This window comes from Lytechinus pictus, chromosome 13 (genome assembly GCF_037042905.1).
Source record: "Lytechinus pictus isolate F3 Inbred chromosome 13, Lp3.0, whole genome shotgun sequence".
In the NCBI taxonomy this organism is placed as follows: Eukaryota; Metazoa; Echinodermata; class Echinoidea; order Temnopleuroida; family Toxopneustidae; genus Lytechinus; species Lytechinus pictus.
Window position 1 is genome coordinate 18,487,971 of NC_087257.1, and position 16,004 is coordinate 18,503,974.

General features: G+C 33.3%; 1 protein-coding gene across 1 annotated transcript; it reads left to right on the forward strand.

Annotated features, from left to right (window-relative positions):
- Positions 1 to 14: 14 nt before the first annotated feature.
- LOC129275104 (allene oxide synthase-lipoxygenase protein-like) lies at positions 15 to 14,332 on the forward strand. Its single transcript, XM_054911886.2, has 12 exons — positions 15 to 768; positions 1,594 to 1,638; positions 2,171 to 2,296; positions 3,047 to 3,144; positions 3,775 to 3,907; positions 4,524 to 4,619; positions 5,297 to 5,511; positions 6,057 to 6,316; positions 6,671 to 6,747; positions 7,165 to 7,338; positions 8,355 to 8,518; positions 12,901 to 14,332. Exons 1-12 carry the CDS (start codon positions 268 to 270, stop codon positions 13,013 to 13,015), a joined length of 2,004 nt encoding a protein of 667 aa, XP_054767861.2. The 5' UTR covers positions 15 to 267; the 3' UTR covers positions 13,016 to 14,332.
- Positions 14,333 to 16,004: the final 1,672 nt, after the last annotated feature.

Here is a 16,004-nt window from a genome sequence, read left to right on the forward strand (position 1 = left end):
TATTGATCATCCCCATTCACTGATCGAATACAATAGCGATGGGCTCTTCAATTGGCATTGTGGCCGTGGAAACCCTCGTGATGTCAACAATAAAAGCCCATAGGATACATGGAAAAGCGTATGAAGTGCTCTCGTGCTGTATATTATAGCACCTGTACAATATATCCCAATATATACTAGTTCGCGCAGGTATATAATTAGACTATCAACTGCATAATTGGTGGTATATCAGACTTATTGACCGGAATAAATAATCATAACTAAAATATGGGAACTGGAGCCTCTGCATCGCCCGGCTTCAGCATCACGCCCGACTACAAGGTCCACGTCAAGACCGGCGACCGCAAAGGGGCTGGCACCGACGCCAACGTGTACATCGCCCTGATCAATGACCACGGACAACGCTCGCGCGATATCAAACTCGACTGCCGCTTCAAGGACGACTTCGAGCGCGGCAACGTCGACACGTTCCTGGTGTCCAACCTTCCGAATTTCGGGAAGATCGCGACGATCGAGCTCTGGCGGGATGACGCTGGTCCGAATGATGATTGGTATGTCGACACGGTCGCGGTGGATAATGTGTCCGTGAATGAAAGGTATATGTTCCCCGTGCATCGATGGGTGAGGGACGTCATGAAATTGTTCATCAACGAGTACGATGTCTGTCTTCCTCAAGATGATTACAGACCGGAACAGAGGCAGTATGAACTGCTCAAGAAGAGGAGGTTTTATCAGTTTGAATGCAAAGCAGAGGGGCTGATTCCTCAGGTAGGCCTATTATTCAATTTGATTTACGAAATACAAGTTCAAGCCCCGATGGTCATGTTTTATTATACAAATAGGGCAATTGCTGTGTCATTGACTTTTCTTATCAGTGTTCTGATTTGTTGGACCTGGTGATGAAGATGATGATGGATAATGAATAATGATAATAGATAATATTTTTGTATTATTATCATTGTCATAATTCCCATCATCATCAAGTGCGGAAGTAACAGGAAGAATATACATAGAAGTTTTGAGCCGTGTTTTTTCATTCATGATATTCATTCGTGTTGTTATCATTACCCCGATTACTGTCCTAATTCGTACTAAAAGCTGCAAATTTACATCTCCCTGTTTATTATGACTTGTTTCCAATTTGAATTTAATCAGATAATCAATCAGAACCTGTGACTGTTTTCAAATACGATGCTGGTCAAGCTAAATGGAAATTCAACAACTTTAAATATTTTATTTTCTCTACTTATTTATATGTATACTCGCGCTAATGATAATTCATAAATGAAAATCCCATATTCATGATATTTATTGGTGGATCAATGTCATATCAATAGATTAACATGAAATATTAATAACAAAATAATCCATCATATTGTCATCCCCATTTTTTTCAGACGTGTGAGAAAGTTGTTCAGTGAAGAAGGGTAACAAAACGTGTAAAAAAAATCCAAGTTGGTGTTATGCGCACAGAAGTTAGATTTATTAATAATCGATTATGAATTTGATTCGTACAATTTTCTATCAGTTTCTTCAATTTGAGTTGGCTTACTTAGTAGTGAAATTGTGTTTTATATTTATATATTTTTTCAGATCAAAGACTTTCCAGTGGACGAATCCTTCTCAGATGATTACAAGGTATGACTTACACCATTTGAGTAAAATAATCTAGCCAGGAGAGTGTTTATCAACATTTGCCATCTGTCAAATATAATTATACAAATCCTGAAATAATAATAATTTCAACTAAAATTGCAAATTTTATCTGTATGTCGTATTGTTTTCTAAATCACCTACTTTAAACATTCTAAATAACAACCATTGTACATTTAATTTTGAACCCAGAAAAAAATGCGTTGCCCTCCTCGGTGAATATGCTTCTTATGTTCAGATAAACAGTAACGCAATAATTTGCACAAAACATCTCAATGTGATATCATAAAATGTGATTTGTTATTCATAGCATGTGACTGATATCTTTTCATCTCTCTGTACTATTATCCTTTAAGAAATGAAATAATGATCTTTCAATTATCTTAAAAATGATTATAGAGACTCTGTATTTTGTCATTTATCAATTTATGATTATTATTGTTGTTATTATCATCATTAATCTTATTGTCTTGCTCGTCTCCTCACAATCTGTTTCCTTCCATTTTTCTTGTATCAGTGGGATATTGTTAAACTAAAGGCAAAGTTGATGCTGCAAACCAAAACCATTCAAATGACTACCAGATCGTGGAAAAAGTTAGATGATATCGGCGAGCTTTACACCGGGTTCCTCCCAAAGCCTTATGTAAGTAATTCGGATTCGCGGGTCGATTACCCGATTTTTTTTCCTTAGATTGTTCCTTGGGCCTGATGTTGCCATCATAAAATGATGAAAAGTGGCCCATAGCTGCCACATAATAAACTATAGTTGAATTAAATGGTAGAAAGTATTGGTAGAAAGTAATAGTAAAAAGTTGACAGTAAAAGTAGTAGTAATTTGAAATTTTCGTACAAAATTCAAATTTTTAGCAGTGTCTATATTATCCTATGTTTATTCAATTTCACCTTAATTGGACAAGTGAGGCCCAAAGAACACATTTCATCATAGAAGGAATTTTTAATTCTTGGGCATTTTTAGTTTACTTTGATTTCATCTCATAGCACCCCCTCAAAATAGAGTTTTCACCTTAAGACACTGAACATAATTATTTTGGATAGGGCCTTTAAAAATCTATTATTTTTTTCAGATTTCTTCTCTTTTATGGTATTATGGTTAATGATTTAGATTGAAATCAAAGCGTTCCCTGTAAATGGCGAACAGCCAAAAATTTAATTTATTTTGAATCGTAAATATTTATTTTCATATCTCAAGGGAATGAAATTCAATATTTCATTATAATGTTATAGTTTTAAATTATATTCCAATTTAATGTTCGGTCGGCCACTAATGGCAGTCACTAGGAATTGATTTGAATTATTTGAATTTAGAGTCTTGTTCCCTAAATATGAGAAAAATAATAATTTCCTCATTTTTTTAAATGTCTTTCTGATGCAGGGTATGGAGAATTGGAGATCGGATAAAGAGTTCGGATATCAGCGACTCACTGGATGTAATGCAACGCATATCCGACTGTGTACCCAAATACCCGACAAGTATGCAAACCCCCTAATTCTGGTTTATGTATGATGATGCTTCATAATTATCATGAAACGGAGTAGGTTTTGATAATCCGTGATATAATATTGTAATTGAGGAACGATGCCTTAAGAATTGTCATAATCTATACGGCATTAAGAAGTTTTTTTTTCTTCATCAAGTTTCATATTTGTTTCGTTAATGAACATTGAATATTCTTATATTGCTTAGCTATTGAACTGCTCTCTTGAATGCCACCACTGTTGAGTAACCACCGTGACACAATATATACCTATAGTTGAGCAAATAGCAACTTCTCAGGAAAGGGAGCTTTATCCAGTGAATTGTATTGGATTTTATTGGATTAAAATAAATGCATATAGAAGTCGGTGGTTATATGTATTCTCCTCGGTTAAAGATAGGACAAAACTCTAATTGCAAATATCTTTCTTTAATAGTGGGCTTAAACAATATTCTTTTTTACGAAAACAATTTGGGATTATTTCGTCCACGTAGCCATACGAACGAATTAAAAAAAACTAGATAACTTTTTCAACATGTGATGGCTACAATGAACATGGAGGTAGAAAGAAACTCCATGCAATGAAATATATTTCCCTTTTCAACCTCTATGCTTTTACTATTAGGTTTCCAGTGACAGACGCTATGTTACGACCTTTATTGGAGGGCATGACTATTTCTGAAGCATTGTCGAGGAAACGACTGTTCATTTTAGACTACGAGATTCTGCACGATCTCCCTTGCACCAACGGCAGAAAGGTACGTTTTTTTTCATTTTTTGATATAAAATTAGCAAGATATATGTTGTTGTAAAATGGGATTTCTTCTGAAACAGAAAAAAAAAAAATAGTATCCATGCTCTCATAATCGATTATGACATTGGATTGTAACGTTACTCCAAGTTAATAAAATCCACTGAGTTGCAAGCGAAGTTTTAATTCAGTGTTTTCTATTAAAAAAAATGAAAACGGAATTGTCTGACGTTAGATAGGATCCATAATACCAAAGTAAATATCATGGGTTATTTTCCTTTGTACTTCCATTCCATTGTACTTTATTCTTTCTTATAAGTATGTTGTGAAGTTCATATTGTCAGAGAAATGGAGAGGGGGGGGGGGGTGGAGAGAGAGTGAGAGAGAATACGAGAAGGAAAGAATGAAGATAGATGGAGAGAGAAAAGGAAAAGATGGGAGAACTTCATGCAGAGTAATTACAAGTTCTGTCAATGAATATAAAGAAAGGAACTGAGAGGCGGACATGGGCGTACAGATAAAGTAATGCTCTGCTTAATATTTCATTTATCTCTCGTTCGTTTCGTGTATCAAACATTCAGCGTTTAACATTTTTTTTCTCAATTCAATTTTCACAACTATAGATCTGCGCACCCATGTGCCTATTTTTCGTCAACAAACATAGGAATCTGATGCCCCTTGCAATTCAACTCCATCAAAACCCTTCGGAAAACAATCCGGTAAGTTAATTCATTAATTGATTGATTTATGTAGTTTCTTTTATTTTGCCATCTATTACATTTATTTATTTATTTTCTTTTAGAAAGGATTGTCTCTTCAGTATATATTTAAAAAAAAATGCTGCTCAGGTCAAAGAGCCCTGTACACTTAAAGAATCAAACTAATTTAAGGGTGATTGAGGAGTAGTTGAGTAGAGCATGGCCCTATACGCATGATATTTTTTCCCGCAGGGGCCCCCAAATAGTACAGTGTTTAAGGGCCTCTTCGACAGCCATCATGATGTTATTTTTATTGGGCGAAACGGCCTTTTTTTAAACATGCTCATTCATCGTCATCCAGTACCGTCCTTTTAAAAGGGGTTGGCGGCTATGTCACAAACCCTTGTTCTAGCTTCTTCATGACCAAGAGTAGTCCATTTCATAAGAATAAAGTAAAAAAATTAGGATATGAGAAGAAGAAGAAGAAGGAGGAGGAGAAGAAGAAGAAGAAGAAGAAGAAGAAGGAGGAGGAGGAGGAGGAGGAGGAGGAGGAGGGATAAAATTAGAACAAGAATGTACTTTTGCAATCAAGCCTATGATACACTAAGCCAAATCTTCCATCATTGTAATTTTAACTGACCTATTTACATATTTCATTTTGACCTCTCCATTTTTTAAATGTATTTATTTCATTTCAGATCTTTTTGCCAACCGATCCCGAGTATGTCTGGCTAATGGCTAAGATGTGGTTTAACAACGCAGACGCTTCTTTTCACCAATCCACAACACATCTCGCATATACCCATCTCATCATCGAATCGGTTGCCGTGGCAACGCATCGTTGTCTTTCCCAGTCTCATCCGATGTTTCGTCTCCTCGCGCCTCATTTCATCTTCCTCATAGCAATCAACACGTGAGTAATTACTTTTCGGAGATATCCGACTGTGATCGGTATAGATCGGCATTTTTCGTAACCGCTCGTACCATTTTTTCTCATTGGAATCTTGGTGATTTCCCAAACTGACCTTATCCTTTCATCATATAATAGCTTCACATGTTCATATGAAAATAAGCAGATAGTAAAGACGCTTTGAAGCAAAGTTTAGGAAAGACGGCAAATGCATTTATATTGATGAGAGAGTTATACGTAAACTTCGTCGCCCTAATCGAAAGGTGCATTATTATTTTCCCCCATCGGGAATGTTGATGACTGCATAATCATGAAGGCGAAGGAGTCAATATTTATATCTTCGAAAAAGACCTATCTTATATGCGCAAAGTCACAAAACCTTTCGGGCATGCATTCAAATTTCGCACAATAAGGGTAGCTTGTACAAATAACATGCAACGCCCTTTCCATGCAGATAGTTTGAAGTGCAACAAAGTACATACTTTCTTTCAAGTCAATACAAACCTCGGTTATTATATCAAACATCTTTAACTTATATTTCTCTGCAGGCGAGCTCTTGCCAAACTAGTCAGCGAAGGAGGATGGGTTGATAAATGCATGGCTATCGGTCGGGTCGGCATGTTTGAGATTATCCGACGATCGTGGAGCCGCTGGTCACTACAGAAACAAGGCTCACTTGAAAAGGACCTTGCCGACAGGGGCGTCGACGACCCGGAAGTTCTTCCCAACTATCACTACCGGGATGATGCTCGACTTGTGAGGAGGGCGACACACGATTATGTCAAAACGATAGTCGATCATCACTACAGTGAGTTGTGATTTTCATAAATTGTATTTTTATTTTATTGTATCTTATTTCATTTCATTTTATTTCATTTCATTTTATTTCGTTTCATTTCATTTTATTATCATTATTATATTTTTTTGGTGGGGGGGGGGGGGGGGCGGGGTAAGGGTTATGTCATCGAAATGTATAATTGATCTGATTATGTGAATCATAACATTAAATGTATATAGTAAGTGATTCATAATCCGTTGCTTTATCAATGATGGCTAAAATGATTCTAAAAATGAAATATATATATATATATATAAATATATTCCCGAGTAGTGAAAAACTAATTAGATCTATAACTTATGTCGTTGACATCATTTTTTATAGCCTCGGAAGAAAGAGTGACGTCAGACTTTGAGCTTCAACACTGGGGAAAGACGCTGTGTTCATGCTGCAAAATGAAGGTATGCCTATACAGTCATGTTTTTAGTGACACTTTATGCATATTGATTTAAATAACGTCTTTTAAAAAAGATCGTTCATAATCTGTTTAGATGAAATTATACATTAAAAATCATGATATACTGACGGGATAAGGAAGAATATTCTTTCAAAGACAGTTGTGGAGAAGTTCAGAAGGAAATAGGAGCTGTGTGTGTCAAACAATCATGTGATAAAGTTAGCAAGGGCGGGGAGCAGAGCAGAGAGAGAGACGAGTAAAACAATATCAATGAAATGATCATTCCGAAATCACAACATAACAATCGCAACTCAATCATGTAAAATACTATTTCATTTTAAAACCATATATCATTTTAACTGTTACAAACAAAAATCAACCACATTTTATGTTAAATTTTATATTATGTTTCCCCTCCCAGGGAGTGCCGAACGGCGGAGCATTTTCGACGGCAGACGAGGTAACGGAGATTATGACCAACTTTATCTTTATTAGCAGCGTTGGGCACGCTGCATCAAATTTTTCGCAGTACGACGAGTATGGTTTCCCGCCAAATTACCCATCATTTTTGTTCGGTGATCCACCAAGAGATAAGGTAGATACATTTACAATTTATACAGAATATTAGACGCTGTGGTAACTTTGCTTCATGCATTTTGTCTAAGACCAGGCGAAAGCTCGATATGAAATACTAAACTCTGATAAACTTAAAGGACAAGTCCACCCCAACAAAAAGTTGATTTGAATAAAAAGAGAAAAATCCAACAAGCAAAACACTGAAAACTTCATCGAAATTGGATGTAAAATAAGAAAGTTATGACATTTTGAAGTTTTGCTTAATTTCACAAAACAGTTATGCAAATGAGGAGACTGATGACGTCATCCACTCACTATTTCTTTTGTATTCTATTACATGAAATATGAAATATTCTAATTTTCTCTTCATTGTCAAGTGAAACAACAATCGATTCCTCCATGAACATGTGGAACAATCATTGCTTAAAACTATATGATTAAGTCAAGTTGGTCCCTATTGTCAAATCTGTAAAAAATGAAATATCGTAGAATTTAAACAATAAAAAACAAAAGAAATAGTGAGTGACGGACATCATTGACCGTCTCATTTGCATGTCACCGAGTTGTGCATATCACTGTTTTGTAAAAATAAGTGAAACTTAAAAATGTCATAACTTTCTTATTTTACATCCGATTTTAATAAAATTTTCAGCGTTATGCTAGTTTGATTTTTCTCTATTTATTCAAATCAACATTTTTCTGGGGTGGACTTGACCTTTAACTACATTAAACTCAACTAAATTCTGATATGAACTATACCCCGGAACTATTTGTTCACGTTCTTTTTAACTGTGAACACGTTGTTCAAAATGTTAATCACCTTGTTCATGGAAGCCCGTCACTCCAACTTTTTAATATTTTGTAAGCTCTTTAAAACAACATGTTTAAATATTTAAACAAATTATTTCAATCTTAAAAAAAAACTTTTGAAAAATAATTGTAAGAGCCACGGGTTTAAACAAAACTTAAAATGGCGTTTTACAGTGATGCCTTTATGTTTTATTTCCCTCTTTCCGTCACTTCTCCTCTGATCAGACCGAGCTGACAGAGAAAGACATCCTGGCACAGATGCCTCCCAAAGACATGGCATTGAGCATCATGTTGGTGACCAAGCTACTCAGTGATCGGGGCACCAATGGACTAGGAGACTTTGAAGTACAGTATCTACATGACACCGTCAGTCTTCAAGCATTGAAGCAGTAAGAAACACCTTTCAAACATTACACCAAGCGTGAGGAGGGGGGGGGTGGAGTCACCTGTCCTAATGATAATGGTTTAAAAATCTTTTTTTTTTGTATATTAAATGGCCCTTGGGGAATATGGACAATGATATTAATTAAGATATCAATAAAAACATTCAAAGGGTGCTCAGTCTTTACATTTTATTTTTATATAACCTCTCTTCAGATTGTTTACATATGACGGTGGGTCAAAATTACAGATTGATATCATTTTTTGGTATTTCTGCAGATGATTCTCAGTATCATTATTGCATTCCCAGAATGTACCTTGTTTTTTTCTCTTCAATACACGCAAATAAAAATTTCAACAATGTTTGTATCTTTATATTTTTTAATGGGTAATCCATTGATAGATATTGATCCTGACGTGTGCATGTATGCTCCAAGTGATACTTGCTCATGCCTAACTCCAAGTGAATTTAATTCCTTGTTTGTAAATAATGTATATAATTTCAGTCTCATTCATATTAATGCCCGTAGTCTTAGTAAGAATTTTGAAAATATTGGATACTTACTTGATACATTGTCAGTTAGATTTTCAATAATTGCTATATCTGAAACTCGGATATCTGGCAAACCAGTCATTCCTTTTCAATTACAGGGTTATACATTTATACATTCAGATAGAGTAGGATTAGGCAGTAGAGGAGGAGGTGTTGCATTATTTATAAAAGACAATATTCCATTCACTGTTCGAAAAGATACATTTGATACTTATGATAACACAACTTGTGAATATTTGTTTGTGGATCTCAAGGTTGGGCCAACTGTAAGGTATACCACTGGAGTAATTTATAGGAAGCCAAACTCTAACTTTGATAATTTTCTAAGTTTCTATAATGATATGCTATCTAAGATATCACATGATAATAATGATTTGTTACTTACAGGTGATTTCAATATAGATCTTTCGAAAACTAGTAATTATGATGTAAATAATAATGCTGCTAATTTGTTTTTAAACCTGAACTGCTCATTTGGTTTTCGCAAACTGATTGATTGTCCAACTCGTGTTACAATTAATACTGCCACACTAATAGATAATGTATTCATTAATTTCAATAATTCAAGATGCATGAGTGGGACTATTTGTACTGATGTTACTGACCACCTGCCTGTTTTTGCTCTGTTTAATTTTGTGAAATCAAAAAAAGACAACATTAAATATTTCAACTCTTCCAATAGAAAATTTACAAATGAGAATATTAGGTTATTAATAAGTGATTTATATAATGTTGATTGGTCTTTTTTGTACAAAAAGCATGATGCACAGCAAATGTATGATCTATTTATATCACTTTTAACTTCATTGTATAACAAACGTTTACCCTTGGTGTTAGGTGGCATGAAAAGTACAAATATTAGGAAACCCTGGATAACTGAAGACTTGTTACGATGCATTAAGAAGAAAAACAGATTATACAAAAAGTTCTTGAATAATAGATCACTTGTTAATGAACGTAAGTTTAAAAAATATAGAAATAAAGTGAATACATTTTTAAGAACAGCAAAGAAAAAATATTTGTATGCGCAATTTGGAAATCTAAAAAATGACATTAGAGGCACATGGAAAACAATTAATAAACTTTTAAATAAATCTAAGGCTACATTGCCTTTGTATTTTACAAAAGAAAATGGCGAAATGATTGATGATGAACAAAATATTGCAAATGAGTTTAATTCTTTTTTTATCTCGTGTTGTAATCTAAATAACATGCCTCAGAATATTGTCAATTCCCATTTAAGATATTTAACTAAGCCAAATTCTTCCTCATTATTCTTCAAGCCTATCACTGAAAGTGAAATAATTCAAATTTGCAGGTCTTTGAAAAATACACGATCATGTGGATATGATAATATTGGATGTAATGTGTTAAAAAAGATTATTTATGCTATTGTCAAACCTTTGACTTATATATTTAATATATCACTTTCAACCGGTACATTTCCAAGCAAACTGAAAATAGCTAAGATTATTCCTGTTTTTAAAAAAGACGATTGTCATTTATTTCAAAACTACCGACCTATATCTTTGTTGCCCTGTATATCAAAATTATTAGAAAAATGTGTTTATAATCGTGTCTATGATTTTCTTTTAAAACATAAAATACTTTCAGATTGTCAATTTGGATTCAGACGTAATCACTCAACCACACATGCTTTAATTGATTTGCAGGATAAATTGACAATGGCAATTGAAAACAATAAATTTTGTATTGGAATTTTCATGGATTTATCGAAAGCCTTCGATATAGTAGACCATTCAATACTTTTGTCAAAATTACTTCATTACGGGATACGTGGTACTCCTTTCAATTTTTTTAAAAGCTACCTAGAAAATCGTTTACAATTTACTCTGTTCAAAAATTCATCTTCTGATTTCGGCAATATTTCGCGTGGAGTGCCACAGGGATCCATTCTCGGTCCGTTACTATTTTTAATTTACATTAATGATCTGACCCAATCTTCCCATGTTTTTCAATATATTATGTATGCCGACGATACTACTCTCATTTATTCACAGTCTGGTTTGGAAAATGTTGAAAAAAAAATTAATAAAGAATTAAATAATGTTTCAAAATGGTTTAATGCGAATAGACTTTTGCTCAATCTTAGTAAAACAAATTTTTGTATATTTCATAATCAGAATTACAGGTCAATTATCCTTGATGAAATATCTTTAAGTATTAACTCCATATCTATTTCAAAATCACATGTTATTACTTTTCTCGGAGTATTATTAGATTGTAATCTTCGATGGGATGCGCATATGGATTTCATAACAAAGAAAGTCTCAAAGTCAATTGGTATTATGTATAAATTAAAGATTAATGTTCCATTGTCTATATTATTTACTGTATACAACTCTCTTATATTGCCATATTTGAGTTACTGTATAGGTGTATGGGGAAATTCAGCTCAAGGTAAACTTGGCATTTTGTTTAAGTTACAAAAGAAGGCTTTACGTATATGTACAGGTAGTGAATATCATGCCCACTCTGCTCCTTTGTTTTTCCGTTTAAAAACCTTAAATATTTTTGATTTATTCAGTTACCATATTGCATTACTTGGCTTTCAGTATTTTCAAGACTTATTACCAAATAATATATCATCCATGTTCTCAATTAATCATCAAATTCATTGCCATGAAACTAGACTCCGTAATTTATTTCATTTATGGAAAATAAAAACCTCTCTATCAAAAAAATCTGTAAGAAATACCCTACCAATAATTTGGAACAAGATACCATTAACTATGCGTATTATAAAATCCAATTCAACTTTTAAAAAATGGCTAAAATTTCATTTGTATTCACAGTATGAATGATAATTCACCCACCCGTATTTGTTTTTTTTTTTTTTTTTTTTTTTTTTTTTTTTTCTGCTCTCGTTTGTTGTATTTTTTTCTCTTAACTTTCTGATGTATAATCTATGTTCTAAGATATTAATGTAAATTATACATATTTTTGTGAGAACTTTTAATTTGCAAAGCCATATCAGGCTTTTCCAAAGGTTCTCCTTTTCCATTATTAATCTTTGTAAATGATGAACATTTTTTATGCATTATTGTTTCGATTTTAATATTTGTATATACATATGCATTGTTTGTAATAATTGTGTAAATATGTTTTTATGAGAATGGAATAAACGATCAATCAATCAATCAATTTGTTTTCAAAGCACACGGGTAGGTTGAGTAATTGAAAACATCATTTTCTGGCATCAATTTGTTATGATTATTATAATCAATTGTAATCTGCATGACACTGTCAGTCTTCAAGCATTGAAGCAGTAAGAAACACCTTTCAAACATTACACTAAGCGTGGGGTGGGGGGGGGTCATCTTTCCTAATAATGGTTTTAAATTATTTTCTTTTTTTATGAAATGCCCCTTGGAATATGTAAAATGATAATTATGATATCAATAAAAACATTCAAAGGGCGCCCAGTTTTTACATTTGTTTTCAAAGCACGCGGGTAGGTTTAGTAATTGAAAACATTTCGTCATTATCATTATTGCTAAGCCCATGTCTTTTTTGTTTTTTTGAAAGCACGGTTTGATTGAAAATGAAAAGAAAACAACACATCATCATGATCTGGCAACGATTTGTTATGATATAATTAAAATTATTTTCATTGACAGTTTCAAAGATAAGATCAGTCGTTTAGAATTATCATAAAAAAAGATTTGACTAGCCAACTGAGTTGTAGTAAAATGTTACTTATCTATAGATTGATGGACAGTATCTGATCAAAAAGTGATAATGATTACATAATTTGTTTTGAAAAATGTTCCATTTCAATTTCGAGTGATTATGCTTTTCATATTTCTCTTCCAGGTTCAAAGCAGACTTGCTTAGAGTGGGCGCCATCATCGATGAAAGGAATGAAACGAGAGAGGAGAAATACACATACCTTAATCCCAAGGAGATCCCTAATGCAATCAGTATCTAAACTAGACAGTTCATGACAGAGGGTCCACTATTTTGTGTTTTGTCAAGTAGCATAATTATGATAAGCCAGTTCATGGTTAGCTCATGATCGACTTCCTTCAAATGACCTTTCCTGTTTTTCACTATGTCCCAGTAGAAAGTATTAAGACTTTCAAATGTAGATTTTGCACAAGCTTTCCATCATGTGGTATTCAAATTGTATGTATTTATTAATATAGTGAAGGTAAAGTAAAACCTTTTTCAATTTTCTGAGAAAATGACATTTCATTGATTTTTCACCATACGATATGTAAGAAAGCTGCCTGCATATGATGTCACAATTCAAATAATTAAAATTCTAAACAATTGAAAATCTAAAGAGGGTAGCCCAATCACTAGTTTTTACAATAAACTTTTTGTCAGGGTGAACTTCCCCTTCAATAATGACTTTCCCCACCAAAAGGAACTCATAATTTAATCAGGTTTTAAACGAATAAATTCATGTGCAAGTTTTATTTAGTTTTATGCAGGCACCAATGTATTTGTTTTGTAATACCAATGAATTACCCCGAAGTGAACTATTAACTACAAAGATAGTTGACCCATTAACAAGACAAATAAAAAAACCAGCAATAAATGTAAATGTGTTAAAAAGATATTTGACAAGATCTTTATGGATTTCTGGCTCGAATCCTAATTAACTTCTTCCTTTCATTGCAATTTCACAGTGTAAGTTTGGTTGATGCATCTTTATAAATATCTTTATTTTTTAATTTTCTAAACAGGGTAGCCCCATCACTTAGTAATACTGGTCACATTTCAGATAGCTGCATGTGCAGTATGTTGAGAATCTTCTTTATATTGCAAAATAGAAGAGAATACCATGGGACTAAATGAGAATAGTGTAACCTGGGCCCCGTCTTTCAAAGAGTTACGATTGACCCAATCAATCTCAACTCTATGGAAATCCATCCATGCCATAATTTTTTCTACAGGAAATTAGTAAAAAAAAGAGAATCATACTGAATCTTCAAGAGAATGATGAATGTGTGAATAAACATATCTAGAAAATATTTTGAACAAATTTGCATTTTTAGATGTTGACGTTGCTGGCCGTCCATAGTTGTGATTGATCGATCAATTGCAACTCTTTGTAAGATGGGGCCCTGATCAAATAATTTTCTTTTTTGCTTTAGATGTACATGGGCAAGGATTGTATTCAATGGCTTTCATGTATGAAAATAATACAGTACATGTAGTATTCATTTTGTCTGTTTTGCAATGTGTTGAAATATTTTTATATGCAAATGAAAAGTCAAATAAACTTTCCTTACAGAAATACTAGTATAAGGACATGCATTATTTTTGTGTATGTTATGGCACGATCCATGCTTATGGCTGTTAGCATTACAGTTGTGTAACACAATTCTAATTGTGAAATTGCTTTAAAGGTCAAGTCCACCCCAGAAAAATGTTGATTTGAATAAATAGAGAAAAATCAAACTAGCATAACACTGAAAATTTCTTCAAAATCGGACGTAAAATAAGAAAGTTATGACATTTCAAAGTTTTGCTTATTTTTACAAAACAGTGATATGCACAACTCAGTGACATGCAAATGAGACAGTCGATGATGTCCCTCACTCACTATTTTTGTTTTTATTGTTTAAATTATACAATATTTAATTTTTTTTACAGATTTGACGATACCAAGTTGACTAAACCATATAGTATTAAACGATGCTAATTCCACAAGATTAGGGAAGAATTAATTGTTGTTTCACTTGACAATGAGAAAATTAAAATATGTCATAAAATAAAATACAAAAGAAACTGACATCATCAGTCTCATCATTTGCATACCTACCAATGTGTGCATATAACTGTTCTGTGAAATTAAGCGAAACTTTAAAATTCATAACTTTCTTACTTTACATCCGATTTTGATGAAATGTTCAGTGTTATGCTTGTTTGATTTTTGTCATTTTATTCAAATCAACTTCTTGTTGAGGTGGACTTGTCCTTTAATAGATGATAGACAACATGGGAAAGAGACAACCGTCTCCATTGATAATAATACTAGCTGGATTTATGAAGTGCTTTTTGCCTGAGGATACAAAGCACTGCTATTATTACCCAGGCATTAGCTGCGCTGGCATTATAGGCGCTCACTCAATCATTCAAGAAATTTCTTCCTACCTGGAATATGACCATAAACAAGAATTTCTTGCATGCCCATATTGAGGATGGTCACGGTACCATGTAAATTACAGTCAAACCTGTCCAAGTGGCAACCTGTCGACAGTGAAAGCCCGTCTTTAATGGCCACCAAAATTGTCTCCCATTTGAAAGTAATGTGTTAAAGGAGAAGTACACCCTGAAGAAAAGTTTGTGGTAAAAAAAATATTGGTGAAGGTTTGAGGAAAATCCATTAAAGATGAAGAAAGTTATTGGAATTTTAACTTGTGGATTTGTGACGTGATTAACGAGCAGTTGCCCCGTATGTTATGTAATATAAAATGCATGGATTTTATTATTCTAATGGTTCCTAATGACTTATTTTTGTTTTCTTTTCATGATTGGATGTGAAATGATTTGTCTATTGATATACAAAAGAAACAGTAAAAACCATTTTCAATTTTCTGAGAAAATGAAATTTCATTGATTTTTTACCATTCGCTATGTAGGAATGCTGCTCGCATATGACGTCACAAATCAAATAATTAAAATTCTAATAACTTTTTAATTCTATGATGGATTTCTCTCAAACCTTCATCAATATTTTTCATTATTTTTTCTGCTATTTTTACAATAAACTTTTTGACAGGGGGATCTTCCCCTTTAAAGAACCTGTCTATAAAGGCCACTTGTCTAAAGTGGCCACCTTCTTCTGATTCCCTTGAGTGGCCAAAATAGACATGTTTGTCTGCATGTGTATAGAGATTGACAAATGATCAGTACTTATTCCAAAACAATGGCACACAATACGATCCATCCCCTTCCCCCCATCC